This window comes from Leptonychotes weddellii, chromosome 1 (genome assembly GCF_054177405.1).
Source record: "Leptonychotes weddellii isolate Sample4059 chromosome 1, ASM5417740v2, whole genome shotgun sequence".
Lineage (NCBI taxonomy): Eukaryota > Metazoa > Chordata > Mammalia > Carnivora > Phocidae > Leptonychotes > Leptonychotes weddellii.
The window spans coordinates 45,151,900-45,171,018 of record NC_138369.1 but is presented as its reverse complement, the minus strand read 5'-3'; the positions used below and the strand labels follow the sequence as shown (position 1 = coordinate 45,171,018).

The window sequence follows — 19,119 nt, the reverse complement described above, 5'->3', positions numbered from 1 at the left end:
TCACGGAGTGTCTCTCTTAAAATCCCTAAAAGAGGTTTTGCTTTGGATCAGCTTGGGAACCTCAAATACAGAAAACTTCAGGAAATGCACTGTGCAAATTCAGTTTCTGATCAACAGAGGGTCAACTTCCTTTAAAAGACAAAATAATTATATAGCTGGTGCCTGGTTTTCTGCAGTAATGAGACTAAGAAATGTCAGAGTGGGTCTGACTAATAACTCATTATTTTTGACAGTGGCACCAGAGAAAGATTTGGAGGTGAGTCCCATAAGAATTGTCTATGTTGCTGTCTTAGAAGGATTAGCAATAAGCCCCTAAATGTCCTTGCTTTCCCTTAATGAATAATTAAGTATAAATAATAGCTCACATTAAAACTCACTTAAAGCCTGAATTAACTCCTCAGAAAAATGACTTATGAGTTATTCCCCATTGTATAACGTCAGAGAAGATTTTGTACTACCTCTTCAAGACATAAAGGCCTTATTAATATTCGGTAATGCAGGAGACAATTCTATATTCTCAGAAATAGTTTGCATGATTTCATATACTTCAATTATAACTCCTATAAAGTCTTATAGAACCACACAATTTTAAAGTGAGATGGAATCTCTAACATCCTTAGTCCAATTATTTTGTTCTATAGAGATGGCAAGAGTAGCCTGGAAATCACTTAAGGTCATAGATCTGGTTAATGGTGGGGAAGGAATTAGATCCACAGAGTTGCAACCAAATCAAGATTCCTACTTTTTGGAGGGTGAGGTGCAGGGTGTATTTTAGCAGATCATAAAAAAGCATAGTGATCTAAGAGAAGCCCTGCCGTGATTGGCTACAAAGCTGATTCTGCTCTCTCTCTTATTTCAATATCATTCCATTAGGGACTCAGAAACTCAATTAGCCTGATGGTTCCAAGGGGACAGTCAACAAGAACCCAAGAAGCATGTTCAGGGTTGAGAAGGACAGGCCAGAATCCATCCTTTCAAAAGCATAGTTTAGGTTATCTGTTTTGAAAGCCCACTGGTAAACTTTGGTCTACTCACCTAGTTTTGTAAGTGACTTTTACCAGCAAAGCAATCTACCATGGAGGCAGAATAAAGGTATGAAAAATCTAAAAGTCACTTGTGCTTGGTTTGGGGACATTTATTTCTGAAGTATTTTTACATTCCTTAAAGCAATGCTGAGTGGACAGCAAGGAAGGCAGTCTGGGAAGATGCTGGGCAGTGGGAAGAAAGCCAGGTAAATTACAAACAGGCCATAGGTTAGCCACATGCAGGGGGCATTCGATCTCAACTTTTGGCTTCCTAGATTGCTACACAGTTTAAATGGCTAATCTGCCAAGATTAAAGAAGACTGTAACACTCGATGCTGGTGAGGATGTGGTGATGAAAAGCTATTGTACGGGTTGAGAATGTAAACTGATGTAATTTTTCTGGAAAGCAATTTGGCAATATGTTTCTACAATCTTTCAAATGTTCGTATCTTTTCGCCTAATTGCAGCAATCTATCCTCAGTAAATACTTCCAGCAATCTATCCTAGGAAGTAATCTGAAATATTAACAAAAATGTTCCACAACATAATTTACAGTTGTAAAATATTGGAAACAATATTTTAACAAATATTGTTTTATTTAATAAACAATAAATAAATAAATAAATAAATAAATATTTAATAAAAAGAATAATGCCCACCATTAGGGGAATGTCTCAGAACAGTATATCAGTAGGGGAATGTCTCAGAACAGTATATTTCATCATATAAAAAGGCATATTCTATAGTCATTAAAAACACTTAATAGGCATAATTTTTAATTACATGAGAAAGTGTTTACAATGTTAATAGATAAAAGCATGAGACATTATCATAAATAAGATTTTTAAATATATATTTAACAAACATTAAAGGAAATAAGTGAAAAAGTGGTAGGAAAATGGGTATCTTCTTTTCCTGCTTTATAACTCTGACACTTAACAAATTTTCTACAGGTTTCCACTGCCGTTATAATTTTTAAAAATGTTAAGAAAACCTAAGCACCTAATTCTAGAAGCCAGATAAAGAACAATAAAATAGATTCCACAAAAGAGGAAGATATTAATGAAGATAAAAGTAGATAGTAATGAATCTAAAAGCAAAGCAAAACAAAACTAAAAACTATAGAACTAATAAATAAATCAAGGCCTTAGTCCTCCAAAAAGACTGATAAAATAGACAAGCCTCTCTGGCAAGTCTGAATAAGAGAAAAAAAGAGAAAACATAAACATGCAACCTTAGGAATGAAGAAATATTTTTTAAAAAGATAGAGAGTTTTAAAGATGCTAAGAGAATACCATATGTATTTTGTGTCAATTAATTTTAAATTTAGATGAATAAGAGAAATAAAATTCACAAAAGAAATGAAATTAAAGACTTACTCTCACTAATAAAAGAAATGCAAATTAAAAAGCTCTGTTTTGTACATGTTTCTAAAAGTACAGACTAGTAAAATGTTTTTGGAAGGTAATTTAGCTTGAAAAAAAAACCGCATATAAACATATTGTACATAGTATATATTGTACATATAAGTGCGTGTGTGTGTGTGTGTGTGTGTGTTTGCATATATATACACATACACACACACATAGTACATTCTCTCTAAAATAATAATTCCACTTTTAGGCCTTTTTTCCTAAAGAAATAACCCTATACATATGTAAAGATATAAAAATGTTCATTTCAACAGCATCTCAAAAAAATATGCTGAAGTTGAAAAAAATTGAGGACACAGTCATACAACAAAATACTACGTATAATTATATGGAACACACAGAGAACCACAATCACTTTTCTATTAAGACTAAAAACCTGTTACAGACAGTATACTATGATCCTATTTTTGTAAACAAATGACAGCAGAGATGACAAATGTCCCTCTCTATGTTCGCATCTGCCTATGAAAACTTCAAGGAATATGATATTGTGTACTAATCTAGGAAGTCTTCTTAATTTTGGGAAATGGGACTTGAGATGGGGGTGGAGAAAGACCTTCTATTTCTACTTTATAATAAAAGTATGAGTTCCTTTTATAGTTAAAAAGATAACTGAGAAAAGAAAAAAGGAAGGGAGAGAGGGAGGGAAGTAGACAGAGAGGGAGGGAAGGGGAATGTGGGAGGTGGAAGGCAATCTGGTACAGCAAAATAAGAAAAGAAGCCACAGCTTCAGAGGTACCTTTGGCCTCCACCAACTTACCATCAATGTCCTAGCTACATTACAACCCAAGGTGCCAGCTCCAAGCAGCAGACACTTCACAGACACAACCTTGTCTAAGTCCAAAGTGGGGACCAATCTCCAACACATCAATTTGAGATTTAAATCCACTGATGACTCAGCTAACCTAGAAAATGACAGAATTATTTATTCATTCAGTCACTCATTTATGCCCCCATCTTATCCTAAAAAGACAGAAAGCATCCGAACAAGAAAATGAGGAACAAATCCTGAGCAAAATGGGATCAAAGGGAAAATAAGATGGAGCTTTAGGGCAATAGGGAGGAGAAATGGCACACAATTTGTGCCAGTGTAGACCATTGCAACTGCTAGTGATAGGCCACAAATGATACTGAGCCCCTAGCAGCCAAGGTGAAAATGCAAACATGACCACTTATAGGAGTCACTGTATCTATAAATAAAAAAACACCAGCTACTTAAGAGGAAAGTTTTCCCTGATACTGAAAACCAAGAAATATTTTCCACATCCCCTCAAAAAAGGGTGCACTTATATCATCCCTTAAATACAATGTTGGTTTCCTTGAAATATTTCTTACAATGTCCTTCAATATAGGGTAATAGGAAAAATTAAAGGGCCATGAATAAAGGACTAAAAGTTAGTAGGTATCTGTACTAACTAGGTTTGAGAGTCTCAGCTCAAAGCAAGAACAAAATTTATAATGTCTAGAAGAGTAGATGAACTGTGTGCCCTTCCGAATCTCCATCGGTGGTATTAGTTCTCACAACCACACTTAAGTCAAGAGTCAGGCAGCGATGAGTGGAGGAACACTCAACAACGTGAACAGCAGCCCCTGCGCTGAGCTGAGCAATGCGGTTGGCCTGACAGAACGTGCTGTGTGTCCTGGTGATAAATGGCCCCAGTGGAGAAAACAGCTTCCAAAATATACCTTTTAGGGTCCATACATTCACTGAGGTTCACCATCCTCGGTCCCATGCCGCCTTTCTGGTTTTTTTCCCATCCAACTGCTTTGGGACAATCTTAAGGCAAATAAAATAGTGAGTTGAACGAAGGAGGGACGAATAAAAACAAGTAAGTAGCAAGATGGACCACACATTAATAAGCTTTCAGTTCACTTCTTTCTCACAGAGGCTCCAGGGCCTGAATTTGCACATACTTGCTAAGTTGCTCGCCATCTTCCTCAACTACCTGCACCCTTGCTGAGAGACCACCGGACCTGAGCACGGTTTTCCTGGAGAGCGGCTTCTGAAATAGCCCTTGACTCTGGCCTGAGTTGCCTCCACTTCCCCAGTTCCTGGCAGCTGCTCAAAATATGACAATCCTCTCTGGGATACAGGTATACAGGTAGAACCCTGTGGAGGGCTCTCTCTCCAAGGAACCCCAGCTAGCGTGACCGCCCTCTTCTGCTGAAGTTCCCACCAGGCTTTGAACCTCTGCGTTCAGTTCCTCCTTCCTGTTCTTCATCCTTACCATGTCCCTCTGCTCAGCCTCTCAACACTGTCACTGCGCACCTAGCCTGTCCCTCTGTTAAGCTGCCCTCTCCTTTAAGTTTATCCTTATCCATTCAGACCTTCCCCTTCCCCGACTTCTCTTTTCTCCACTAACCTCTTTTAACCTCTGCTACGGGTGCCTCTGAACTTCCAATTCCAGTTCTGTGTGATGCTCTGAGAGGCTAAGTGTCCCGTGGTTGCTCTATTCTACTATTATGACATCCTCTTAAGTGTCTCACTTGCTTTCTAGAATACTCCTGCTACTTTCTCACCTTAATGGTAATCTGACTTCCTTGGTGGAAACCTGCTAATGGGGGCCTCTCTTACACTCCTCACATCTTAGGACATCTGCCACTCTCCCATTCTCACCAAATACCTGAAATTCACAATAAAGCCTCAACTCCTTATCAGGGAGTTCAGTTGGCCACGACCTATGCTGCTGGCATCCCCTCCAATGTCTGCCTTAAGTAACAGTCTCTGAAGGAACAGAAACTCCCTGACTTAAAAATGTATAGGACTACTGGGAAGAACTGTATGTTTCTCATTTGTATGTTGGTGTTCTTTGGCCATTCTCCTACTTTTAGATTGCTGTCAGCACTTCTGTTTTTCTTTCCTTGGGAACTTTTTAGCTTTTGACCTCTGTTTTTCAAATAGTATTGCACAATATGATTATAGGACCTAGAAGGTGTAGATTTTCCTAATGCAATCTTTCCTTTCTGGGATAGGATGACCAATGGAAAACCTTGGGGTCAGTTATCCTCGAAAGCTATGGCTGGAGACATCATTCACAGCAAGGAGCCAGAACACAAATGTCCCTTCCCATTTTAACTCAGGCACTCTGATGTGGTCCTTTTTTTTTTTTTTAATGTAACAAAAAGTTAAAAATGATATAAAAGATGAGTTCTTACAGCGGTTAAGAGTTCAAAATTCTTTTTTTCTGGGAAAAGGAGTTCAGACATGTTACTAAATTCATATTTTGTTTGTTTTCCTTAAGTATTCTTACATTAAATAAAAAAAACACTTCTCAAATATATAGGCAAAAACTTGAAAGAACTTCAGAACCACAGTCTAGTACTGTAACTAACAACTCTGACCTAAGCTTTCTCCTGTTACAGATAAGAAGTCATAGAACAAAAACAAAATTTCATTTCCAACGAAAACATCTCTGTACTCAAAACGTTACAGCCAATTCTAAGAAAATTAGATATACTTTAAGCTTATTAACAATGAAAAAATGTAATTTATCAATAGTATTTAATCTATCCTATCTGCCTCTATATAAACTACATCCATAAGACATGCCCCAAATTAATAGAAAAATATTTTTTTAGGAGAAAATTAGGTCTTGTTTTCCCACAGCTGAACAAGCAGGAGGAGAACATCAAGGACAGGAATTAAAATGAAGACTGTCCCACTCACAGCAGAGTCTGCTGCCTCCCTCGGCTGGATGCCAGAACACTTTTTGTATCAGCGATGGACAGTGGGCTTTTTGCACCACGAGGAACAAAAGATGATTAAAATTATACTTCTTATGCCATTGTCATTGCAATTATGGGTTGTCTTCAAAATAATAAAAAATACTACCGTATCAATAGCCTTCATTTCATACTATGATATAGAATAACTCTTTACGAAGTTTTATTTAAAGTTTTATTTAGAGCTAAGAGGGAAAACATTAATTTACATGAAAAAAAGAAAATTTGCCTTTCCTAAACTAAATAATCTACACTCACTATCAAGCATAAAGATGTATTGAAGGCATTTATTGGGTGATAGGAAGCATCTTTTCCAAAAGGGAAATGTGCAATGTTTCCAGGCTTTGCCAGCTTCATCAAGCATCAGTGAGATTGTTGGGGCTGTGAAGGAAGAATCATACAATGACTTTATCATAAAGATGGAAACAAAAGTGCCTCCTCTGTAGAAGCTGGCAGGATTAAGTGAGTGAGGAAGTGTGGAAGGCACCGGGTGGCCTGCCAGGCACAGACCAGGCACATATCACTTGCTAGTTAACTCACCCATTCCCCTAGAACTATCTACAATTGTGGCTTAGCATGCAGGTATGGCACCTCAGTTAATAGCACATGGAAGCTATTTTAGAATGTGCCAGAAGAGGGTGCTAAATCAAATGCATGGATCTAAAGACAGCAGGGAAGCAGTGGATTTCTTAGGGCTCTCAACTTAACCTATAGCCTTCTTTGCCTAACCAAGCCAAATCCTCTGTTAATCTCTCCAAGAAATCCATTTAAGACATTAATCAGTGCTGCGGCAAAGAATCACTGATAAAATGCCCTCAGAGCCAATCCTGAAACCTTCTAACTTCACTCTAGAAATGACATCTCAGAAGAGATGCTAACACTGCTTTCCCTAACACACACACACACACACACACACACACACACACACACACTCTCTGAGGCATAGGACCCCCAGAAGAAAGAAAGCAATGTGCCTTGGAACAATGCAGATGTGGCGAAGAGCAAATTAAACAATGTGTGTAAAGGTATCCTGGAAAACATGTAAGTCATAGATATCTGAGGGATCATTTTGGAGAGCAGGGCTTTGTGTAAGATAGGAAATTAACATAAATTAGCATTTATTAAATGCCCATAATATACCAGACATTGTACGCTGTCTTTTACCCAGGACACACATTCATCCTAAGGGAGACTCCATGAGGCAGGTTTTATTATCTTTATTTTACTCGAATCTGAGTATGTATTCTATCTTTGTAACATGTATATAAATACATAAATGTATGTTCACACACACACACATCTATAAAATATCTGTGAGCCCAAGTTTCCTAACTTATGAAATGGAGATAACAGCTGATGTCTACCCCACAGGATCTAGTGAAGAATATTAAATGTGGAAGGAGAAATGGCACTTTTGCTGACTGATTTACTATATGGAGAGAAAGATCACACATAACCTTATATAACAAATAAATATGTAAGTGTATTAATATTTTGTTCTTCCTATAAGAAAGATCAGGAATAAAGATTTTATGTGAAACAAAAACTGCGGGGGGTGGGGGGAAGAAATCTCAAGACTGGGGAAAAAAAAAAATGCCTGGAGGAAATTTCCTGAGGACAATCTTTGCCTTTGTTTCTTTCTGAATAGCAGACTGTGCCCTCTGTTCAAGGGAGGTGTTCCCATGGGCAAAGAGTTAGGAGCTGTACTTTTCTCTACCTTCTGCTGCCATTGTGAAGGGATGAAAGGAAAGTTAAACTTGCTTCAGTTTCTGATAAATGATAATTATATGCATTCTCAAAGACCGGCAAATTACCTGGGCTAAATGCCATTTCTGGAAGCTTCACTTCGAAGATGATGCTGTGGGCAATGTCTCTCACCCCCTGCATGGTGCGGTCCCGGAAGCAGAGGACTTCAACAGACTGGAAACTGCTACTCCTGATGTCAGGCCCCAGGTTTGAATTAATTCATTTTTTTTTTTTTTAAGGAAGGAAAAGAAAGAGCTCACATAAGAGCTTCAGCAAAACCAGTTGGACAGTATTCAATTCATTGTTAATTATGCCTCCCTGACACTCTTGGGGCACGGCCTTAACCTCTGAGAGATTTTGAACATGTCCACGTATGCTTTCCTTTGTCCAAATGCTTAGAGACTGAACAATGAATTGGCTGTGATTTCTAAGTGAAGTTTATATAACAATTACACTACAAATAAATAATTCTGACAAATGCATCTTAAATACAGGGGGAAAAAGCTTACAAGACATTAAAAAGAACCACTAAGACATACCTGGGTTCTCCTGATCCCCCTTCTCCCCTCTGAACTCACATTCTATGAAACAGCACCTCAGTCAGGAGTAGTTAGCAAGCCTGTGTGTACTCTCCAGTCACACTACCTGGATAAGCAAGTGTAACCATTCTCCCTCCAGGGACAATCTATAATTAAGCTACCTTCATTTTTTTAAAGCATTTTTATGTAAGTAAAACAGATATAAAGACAAGTACACAAATCCTAAATATAAAGGAGCTTATCTCATGCCTTCTCGCAGTCACTGGCCACCCCTTTCAAGAGTAACTACTACTCTAATGTCTAAGTCCATTACTGGGTTTTTCCTGTTCTGATCTTTACATGGAAGCAATCAGAGAGGGCATATTCTCTTAAGGGCCAGCTTATTTTCACTCAACATCATGGCATCCGTGTTGACACGTGCATCAGCAGTTCACTCAGATTTACTACGACATCACATTCCATCACAATGAATATGCCACAATTTATTAACCATTTCACTGTTGAAGGACATCTGGGTTATTCCCAGTGTTTGATTATAAAGAATAATGCTGCTATAACCATCCCTGCGTATGTGTTTTGCTTATATCTGAGTGCACATTTCTATGCATTATCTACCTGAGAAAGAAACTGTTGAGCCATAGATAGTTTTAACTTTGGCGGATGCTGCCAGTTTTTGAGCAGTTTGAGGGTTCCAACTGATTCACATCTTTGACAACACTTGGTACTGTCATCTTTTTCAAGTCATTTGTAAGCATGTAGTAGTATCTCAGCATGGTACCTCATTACCTCTATTACTGAGTAGAATCTCATTATATTTCATGTCCATGATGACTAATGATGTTGAGCATCTTTTTAAATGTATATTGACCTCTTAGATAACCTGTTTTCATTATTTTAGGGCGAGGAGAAAAGGAAGATGGTAGCAGTAGGAAAATCCTATCTGAGGGTGACCCAGACAGCTGGAGGGAGGGGCTGGAGAATTTCTGGCTTGGGACCTCTGGCTGCTCACCCTGCCCTACTCTGAAATGTCTTTAGTGCAGTATGGTCAGAGTCTGCAGCTCCATAACACACCTGCTTAGGGGCTTACCATTGACGGAAATTGGATTGTGACTGATGAATTGATTTATTATCTGGTTTCTATGCCAGAAATGAAAAAACACATATGGGAAAAAAGAGACACAGACAGAGGCAGACACAATGTCAAAAACAGATCGACAGAGACAGACAGACAGACACAGACACACACATGTAAATACCATCGGTGGGCTGCTAGGACCAAAAGATTCCTCAAAGGCCATCCAGGATGCTGGGCTAAGTTACAGGGATCATATACACCAATTGTTATCTGTGAAGAAAAAAGACTTTCTGAGTGAGTCAAGTATCATGTCAGGTTCACAGTACTGACACTGCTAAGACTTTCTCTTCCTTTTTATGCTATTCTGCAAAAGCATTAACAATTAGACACTTGATGAAGGGCTAGAGAGAAGAAAGCAAAAGGATCTCACGCCAGACCACAGGACTTCTGGATGGAGGGGCTATCAAATTCTTCTCTGCACCCCCACCATACCTTGCAGTAGGCCTGGCACAGTAGGAACTAGATACATTTAGAAGGAAGAAAGATTGCAAGGAAAATATCGGGGAGGGAAGACAGTCAACTGTCAGGGCTCACACAGAGAACATCCTCTCATATAGAGACACAATCTGTGAAAATTGCTAGCATTTATGTAACGAGAAAATCAAAGAAGGGCCACTACCTGTAAGTCTACAGTCAGATCAAACTAAAAAGTCAGATGATCTTGATATTGCTCATATGTATTTCCTTCCACTCTGGCCCCCTCCAACTCCCTCAGCACTGACTATCTAGAAAACTATTCAACTTCAAATACCATTTCTTCAGTGAAGACTCCCTTTGGTGGGAACAGTCACTCTGTCTGCTGTGATTCCATAGCAATTTGTACATTATACATAACATTTTTTACTTTTTCTTCTTCCTTTCAAAAGACAATGAGCATGCAGCACCCAGATCTTAATTTCTAAATACCATTCTCTAATAAAATGAATCAGGGCTCCTTGAACACATGGCTAATTGTAGGGCTGAGGCAGGGAAAATACAAGATGAGCCTGCAGCAATAAGTGCTCAACAAACAAAGGCTTGGAGCCATGCCAAGGGGACACCAAAACCAAGTGAAACAGCATTCAATGGCCAAGGCTAAAACAATTTGAGCAATGCAAATAAATAACGCAGGATTGGATTAAAACCCAAAGTATAAAATAAATATCTGTGAGTCCATACTGATATAAATAAATAATGGGATAAATAAAAATATGAAGATGAAGAGACCAGTCTTCTTTACAGAAGATTTCCAAACAGTATCCACAGATACTGCCCCTTCCAGGAGTAGAGCTTAATCCTTCTCCTCCTTGAGAGGGGGCTGGACTTAGTGACCCACTCCCAAAGAAAAAACAGTAACTTCACAATGGAGAAATCTGGCAAAGGCTACCATAACCACATGATCAAGTTTAACATCACCAGGGATGCCATGTGAGTATCAGGCACCCCCAATATGATGTGATGACCAGGGCACCTCACCTTTAGTGACATTCCTTCCAAAAACCCATAACCCCAGTCTAATCATAAGAAAACATCAGACAAACCCAAATTAAGGAGAATTCTACCAAAATAACTGTCTAGTACTCTTCAAAACTGTCAAGGTCAAATAAAACAAGGGAAGTCTGAGGAATTGCTACAGACCAGGGGAGACTAAGGAGACATGACAACAAAATGCAATGTAGTCTCCTGGAATGGCTCCTGGAACAGACGGAAGACGTTGTGGGAAAAACTGGTGAAAAGCTGAATAAAGTCTAGAGTTTAGGTAATAGTAATCCACCAATGCTGGTTTCTCAGGTACCATGGTATTGTAAGGGGATAACATTAGAGAAAACCGAAACTGGGTGAGAGTGTATGGGAACCCTCTCTGCACTGTATTTTAAATTTTCCTATAAATCTAAAATTATTCCAAAATAAAAAGTTTATTTAAAAAAAGAGAAGACAATGAGCACCTAGAGAGCAGGGATTATCTTTTTCATCTCCCCATGATCAGTTCATATATACATACCAGACACTTAGTGAATGCATGTTGAATAATGATAAGATGGATGGATGGATGATGGATGAGTGGGTGGATGGGAGGGAAGGAAGAAAGGAGGGAGGGTGAATGGGTTGGTGAGTGAAAGGAGGGAGAGAGGGAGGGAGGGAGGAAAGATGGCTGGGAGAGAACCATAAATCAACCCACAGGTTTCCTTTATAGGTGTAGTTGTGGGTTAAATAAAAACATGGTAGAATTTTGGTTACTCTAGATTCAGTTAGTTCTATAAGAATGGGGCCAGGCCAAACAATTCCATTTATTTTACTAAAATGCTCAGTATAATGTTGGATACAAAGCAGAAGCTTAACCCATACTCAGAGAAAGGAAAGAAAGGAAACAAAAGATAGAAAGGCAGGAGAAAGGCAGGAGAAAGGCAGGCAGGCAGGCAGGCAGGAAGAAAAGTCCTATAAGACCACTATCCAGAGAAAACCAATATTAACACTTTGGTATATAACCTCCCATAACTTGATCTTTGCATAAATATATTTTTATCACAACTTTTATACAATTATATAATTTTAGTACAATTTTTATTACTAATCGAAAATGAGATGCTATACTGTTTTATATCTCTTATTCTATCATGAACTCTCTTCCATGCCAATAAATGTCTTTCTACAACCACTGTCAGTAGTGGCTGAATGGCATTCCATTGTACTGATGCACCATAACTTTTTTCTATTTCCTATTGAAGGACAATTAATTAGCCTTCATCTGTGCTCAATACAAACCTCTGAAAATGAATTTTACTCTAGTCTTATCAGATAATTATTGCTTATTCCAAGGATATTCTTTTTTTGCTACCTTCTCTATGTGAAATTTTCTTATTCCTAACACCAATGCTTTTTGTCTAGATGCATTTCATGTCTTTGATGCAAACAGACAGATTCATATTTAATTCAATACAGATTCAAACATATAACCATCCTTTCAGGAAACACACAATATCTTTATTTGAGATTTCCTTTCCCATGGGAGATGAAACACCAGCATCCAAGAAGCTTTTAAAAATAGAGTTTGCAGAGACTATTCTGAGTACTGCCCCTTGCTACATGAGTGGCCTAGGGCAAATTAGTCAAATCCTTTAGGCCTCAGCTTTTTTTGGTGGGGGGGGGGGGAGGCAGATAGGGGCAGGGGGAGAGAGAGAGAGGATCTTAAGCAGGCTCCATGCCCAGAGCAGAGCCTGACGTGGGGCTCAATCTTATGACCCTGAGATCATGAACTGAGCTGAAATCAAGAGTAGGATGCTTAACCGACTGAGCCACCCAGGTGCCTCTAGGCCTCGGCATTTTTTTTTATTTTTTTTTTTAAGATTTACTTGAGAGAGAGTGAGCGCAGGGGGTGGGGGGGGTGAAGAGGGAGAGGGGGAGAGAGAATCTCAAGCCGACTCCCTGCTGAGCTCAGAGTCTGACACGGGGGCTCAATCTCATGATCCTGAGATCATGATCTGAGCCAAAATTAAGAGTCAGACACTTAACTGATTAAGCCACCCAGGCACCCCAGGCCTCAGCTTTTTAAACCTGTGCACCTGCTTCACAGAGATACAGTGAGGGTTACAGGATATGGTACTGACACGAAAAGCCCTGCACATGTGTAATGCTGCTAATATTACTCGTGCCTCCAAATCTCCAGTGGTGAGCCTAGCCATCTGTATCTGTATAAAGTGCCTAAGTGATTCTGGTGCAGTTGGGCCAGTCCACACACTTACTCTGAGAACCATTAGAGAAGGTGATCTTATAGACAAAAGAAAAAAGTCTATGGGGCCATTTTTCATTACCTTGGAAGTCTGGACTAGCTGTATGTCTTTCCATTCTCTGTAAAATGTGGTCCATGCACCAGGAGCATCACCTGGGAATCTGTCAGAAATGCAGAATCTCAGGCTCCCTGTCTCCAGCCCTGCTGGATCCGAATCTGCGTTTTAACAAGGACCCAGGTGATCTGCATGCTCACTGCAGTTTGAGCAGCACTGCTCTGCTCTTCAACCCTCTCTGATCTTGGTCTTCATATTTGAATGTGCGTGACAATCACTTGGGAAGCTTTCAAAAATCCTGCTGCCTGGGTCCCACCTCCTAAGGTTCTGATTTCGCCAGTCTGGGGTGTGGCTTGAGCATTAGTTTGTAAAAGCTCCCCAGGTGATTCTAAAGTACAGCGAGTACAAAGACCTCTGGAGAGTCTGCGGCAATTTCTTGAAATATGGTCCACCACACACAAACTGCATCGGAACTGTCCAGGCTGCTCTTTGAACTTGCATGACCTGTGCCCCATCCCAGACTTCCCGAGGTACCAATACCCACGTGCTCTGTGACCTCATGTGATTCTTACGTACACTATTCTTTTCAGCACTAGCCACCACAGGTCTAGGAGTGCTTAAAATGGGGTTTGTTGCATCCTATATTTTTCCTATGGTAACTGTGATTATTTGTTGAAGCATGGTATTTTCTTGATTCAAAGGCACCACAGATTATAAAATGTACTTTCAAACCGGATAGAAAAAATGGGGGAAAACCACTACATTAAATATACACAACTGCAAGCAATTCCTGACTTTGAAAATTAAAATGTGAAGCAAAATGCATTTTAGAATGGAGGAACTACAGGATGCATTTCATATCTGTTTCTTTGCTGGCCTCTCTCTGTGAGGGCTCGAGCAATGTCTATCATGCTCCTCTTTCCATCCCTGGTACCTGGCATAGTACAGAATGCTCAGCAAATTGTGCTGAATAAATGACAGAACTGGCCATTTCTCCCGGCCCCACTGTATGGAAAGCCCCGCCTCTTACACCCCATCTTTGGGCAGGGATCCTGGGGGGCCCCTGGAGGGAGGGAGGTGATGGCTGACCAACAGAGATCTGAAGCCCACATATAAAGCCATGGTGCAGCATCTTGGCTGGCTCCTTTTCCTCCCCTTTCCTTTCTCAACAGTACAGGGTCCCCCTTCAGTGACATTTGAACACTGGGAATCTCCTGGGGAGGATGTGACAGTTTAATCTCAAAGGACTTGCTCAGAAGCGAGAGAACTTGAAGAATGAAGCACTCCCCTCAGGGCTTCCTCTGAATGAAGCAGTTGTCTCCCTTGAGTTCTTCTGGTCCCGTTGGCCACCACCACCACCTGGGACACCTTTCAGCTTTGGGTTCCCTTCTATCAATCATGACAGATGGCATCTGCTGGCAAACTATATTTATTAAGTAATCATCGCTTCGACTTCACCTTTTTAAAAAATTTATCAAAGATATTTACAACTCTATTACCCAGCAAGAAAAGGGGGAGAAGGGAGAGATTGGCCTTCTACTTCTGTAACATTTAAAACAGCTTAGAAGAAGAAAATGACCCGATGTGGTAGAAAAAGCCAGAGGTCAGCAGGCATGTGTTCTACTTCTACTGCTAACTGATTTTCAGACCTTGGGGTGTGAGTAGGCAAGCATACTAACGTAGTAAAGAAAAGTGACCATGGGGATATTCTCTCCTTACCTATAAAATGGAGGGGCTGTATCATTTCATCTCAAAGGATTCCTTCTAGCTCCAGAATTATAGAACTTTATAGAACATTAAAGAGAAACAAAATCCTACATAGGTTATAAGACAACACAGACTTATTAGGCTCAATCTTACTGGGTATCTAAAGGCTACTCAATTTTCACTTAGGAAGAATCTACATAGCATCAATCCAGAAAATGCCCTTCATATTGAGACTCTCAGTTTCAATTTTCAAATGTGACTCAATAAACCTGGACTCTTAGCAGATGCCCTGAGTTATTTACTCTCATACAATCTCTCTATGCCTTACGTTTCCCCTCTTTGGAGAACTCTGCCTGGACACAGAGACTGGAAACAAGGCAAGCACTCAACAGATGCTAACTATAACAGCAATGTAAATAAACTCTGTTGTACCTGCACTGACCCTCCTGTTCAGTTCAATCTGTTATCGTTACATAGTGATCTACCTTCCGTCTCAAGGTTCCCTTTTTCCTAACTGGCAGAGAAAAAAAGGGGGTAAGTTCCAGTTTATCAAATATTTTCTACATTCAGGTTTTATCATCTATAAGTGTAGAGTTGGGACTAAATGAATTTATAGAAACAAAAATGTCGTAACTCGATACTGTAAGTGGGTACCTAATTTCAAAGAATGAGTACATTTCTGACACTAAATACAAAGGCAATGAGATAGGAAGGTAGTAAAAAAAAAAAAACTTTTTCTGAGCAGAAAAAAACAGGAATAAGTTTCTTAGAGCAACCTGACCTAAGATGAGCTACAGAGCAGGAATGAACTGCTGAAGAGAAATCTATCAACCACAAAGGGAGGTTGACTTTGAGATGCCTTAAAGTAACTCTCCTACCTACGTGAGGCATGCATGAGTACAAAAAGCAAGCAACCAGACAGGAAAATGATAGAATCCATTTGACATTAGGCTGAACATCATTTATATTTCTTTGATGATTCAAAAGTGATTCCAAAATCTTTAAGTGCTTTCGGAACCAAATCAGGAACTTCAGTCACTGTAGGAATTAGTCAGCACAATGCTAGGTAAGCCAGCTTAACTATTTGGGTAAATAGATTTTTTGTTGGTGGTAGTGGCAATCAGAAATCATTATGGGCTAGGAGTTCTGTGTTCTCCAACTGGCTTTGTCACACAGTCATTGTGTGAAGTTGGACAAATCACTTCTTTTATAATACAAATCAGTAGAAAGAAGCAAAATGTAATTGGAAAAAAAAAATTTGTTTAGAAGGTTGTCGAAATAAATGCTCCTTTCTACTTGGCTGAGAGCATACTATTCGTTGAAGTAGCTCAGTCATGCTCTGGCTATGGTCCACCCAGCTATTTGCTGAAAAAGTACAATGTGAGAAAGAAAAGAGGGCAAAATTGTCAACTTGAGTATCTTCAGCTGGAGAAATTTCCACACCGATCCCTTAAAACACACTTATCTGACAAATGGCCATCTATTACTCAAATACTCGGTATAACAGGAAATGTGTAAAGGCGATTATATGTTTTAAAAGTACAGGATAGAAAATCCAAGTATCTAATGCGCTGCGATGTCACAGACGGCTGCCAAGATGCGGAGCTTGCTAAGTGAAGAAAGAGCCCCGCTAATAGCATACCAATTGCTGTTCCTTTGCTATCGCTCTTGTCCAAAGATTTTAAAACCCTAGAATTAAAGGCTAATATTGTTAAAATTACAAAATGTTTCCCAAACATCCAATCTTCAATAACTGCTCTAAAGAAAGCAGAAGACTCAAGCAAGCTTTCCCTAAAGACTGGCAACGGAACAGCGATACGGGCTGTTTTTGATGGCATCACAAACACCGGCTTAAAAGACAACTAATTGTTAACAATGCAGTTGCCACCGTGACCAGTAAGTGGCATCAACATCTCACCGAGGGAAAGAAGCACGTAAACAAGGCCCATTTTTAACTGATGCAAATGTGTAAAATGTGTAAAATCCCAGTGCTGGTCAGGGTGCACGGCTGGCAGGAGGGAAAACCAGCAGAGTTTGTGAGCCACAGTTATGATAAGCAGTGGGCCAGAGGTGACCTGAACAGACTGGGGAAAGCCAACTGTTACCATCTCTTCCCATCTCTGTGCTCTGTGACTTCACTTTGGCAGCCCCAACTCGGCCATGGTGGGAGTACTGGCACCATGGAAAGAAGCAAACATACACTATCAGGGTTTTGCCCCACATGAGAGCCAGCTGTCAAACATTTACCAGCACACCACTGATCATAGACCTTAAAATGTCCAAACCCTTTAAGTCAGTAATTCTCTATCTAGAAACTAGGAAATAATTCAAGATAAGTGGGGGGAGGGCAGGAATTTGATGCACAGGGAGGCTCCTAATAGTGAAGAAGTATGAGAAAACTAAATGTCAAAAATTGGATGTTATCTATCAGAAAGGATGTTGATACAGAGTGTAACAGTATTATGCTAAATGCTACAATAAAAGAGAATATGGTACCATCTTAGTCTTTAAAAAATAGAAAAAGATTAGTAGGAAATATACAAAATGTTTACTTCAAAAAACCTGAAACCTTAAAATAATGGTTGAATAGCTTCAAGAGAATTTAAAAACAGAAAGATGCAGCTGGAAATAAAAATCCCAAATGGAACCATACTTAGTGCAGTTCATTTACCGGCCAGTATTCTCAAACTGGGCAATCAGCACTGTCCAAACTAAAGTGATATGCTATTTGTGAGTTCCAGTCACTTAGTGGCTCACAGCTGGTATTTTTCAAAAAGATAAAAAAAAAAGAAGAGGATAGAAAACAGAATGCCTAGCACCTAATATAGTATTATTTTGTGAAGGAAAATGCTAATGTAGTTGAGAAAAAAATGTACTTAAAAAAAAAAGTATCTTAAGCTCAGGCTAAGGAATAATCAGGGCATCTGTTAGAGGTCTCTCTTTTCTCAACTCTGATATATCTACATGGCTAATGAAATTATCCCACTTGACTTTGTAACTTCATAAAATTCATCAATTGTTTATTTTTAATTTACAATCTCTTATATGGCTGAGATAGCTCACTATATACACTTCTGAAAGACACTTACAGTACTTTTTCATTTGTTCAGAAGAATTTTATTGAGGACCTAAGACCAGTTCTAGACACTCTGTAGATGCAGATATATTAAGACACAGGCTCTGCCCTTTAGGAGCTTACCATCTAGTATGGAACATAAAGTAATTTGGACAAGGGAACAGAACAGTAAATGAGGATCAGAAAGTAAGTGCAGTGAGATCAGAAAAGGAAAGATCACACACGGCCAGGCCACCCTGTGAGAAGGCTTCACTGTAGAGCTAGGATTCCAACAAGAAGAGTTTCTTAGGATTTTCACACATAGAACATGTTTCAGATGATACAGTGCAAGGTCAAAGAGAGATATAGAAAAATCCCTAGGTAGGGGTGCCTGGGTGGCTCAGTCATTAAGCGTCTGCTTTCAGCTCAGGTCATGATCACAGGGTCCTGGGATCGAGCCCCATGTCGGGCTCTCTGCTCAGCGGGGAAGCCTGCTTCTCCCTCTCCCACTCCCCCTGCTTGTGTTCCCTCTCTCGCTGTCTCTCTCTCTCTGTCAAAATAAAGTCTTTAAATAAAAAAAAAAAAAAAAGGAAAATCCCTAGGTAGACTTGATTAGTGAGGGTGGGGGTAAGGGGGGGTTCTCTGAAAAAAACAGGCAAACTCAGCTGAGCAATGGTTTATGAGGAAAATAGTGGAAGATGAGGCAGGAGAGGTGGCCTGGAGCTAGAAGGAAGACACCATTAACCGGATCACTGAAGGACAGGGTGAATGTGAGCAGTTTGAGGCAAGTGGTGGTACACAGGATAGAAGCAAGAAGACTCTAACTGTCTGGGAGAGAGGTAATCAGGGCCTGACCGATGGTGGTAACTCTGGAAATAAGTTAAAATATAGATACAAAATATATCAGGAAGGAAAATTGAAATAACTTTATCATGAATAGGAAGGGAGGAACCCAAAATTACTCTGAGGTGTAACAGAGCTAAGAAAATCTGGAG

The 19,119-nt window shown here is 39.6% G+C and overlaps 1 protein-coding gene and 1 long non-coding RNA gene across 4 annotated transcripts in view; both read right to left on the bottom strand.

Annotated features, from left to right (window-relative positions):
- LOC145721896 (uncharacterized) overlaps window positions 1–19,119 on the bottom strand; it is a 108,613-nt gene that overhangs the window by 44,043 nt on the left and 45,451 nt on the right. The gene's annotated exons all lie outside the window — the stretch shown is intronic.
- The window catches only part of ATG7 (autophagy related 7), an 81,408-nt gene that overhangs the window by 28,786 nt on the left and 33,503 nt on the right, over window positions 1–19,119 (bottom strand). For all 3 annotated transcript variants that reach the window (XM_081822311.1, XM_081822319.1, XM_081822303.1), the window contains 4 exons: window positions 9,723–9,811; window positions 7,996–8,117; window positions 4,145–4,235; window positions 3,219–3,363 (listed from right to left, as the gene is read on the bottom strand). In XM_081822311.1, the coding sequence (XP_081678437.1) occupies window positions 3,219–3,363; window positions 4,145–4,235; window positions 7,996–8,117; window positions 9,723–9,811 (447 nt within the window). The remainder of the gene's footprint in view (window positions 1–3,218; window positions 3,364–4,144; window positions 4,236–7,995; window positions 8,118–9,722; window positions 9,812–19,119) is intronic.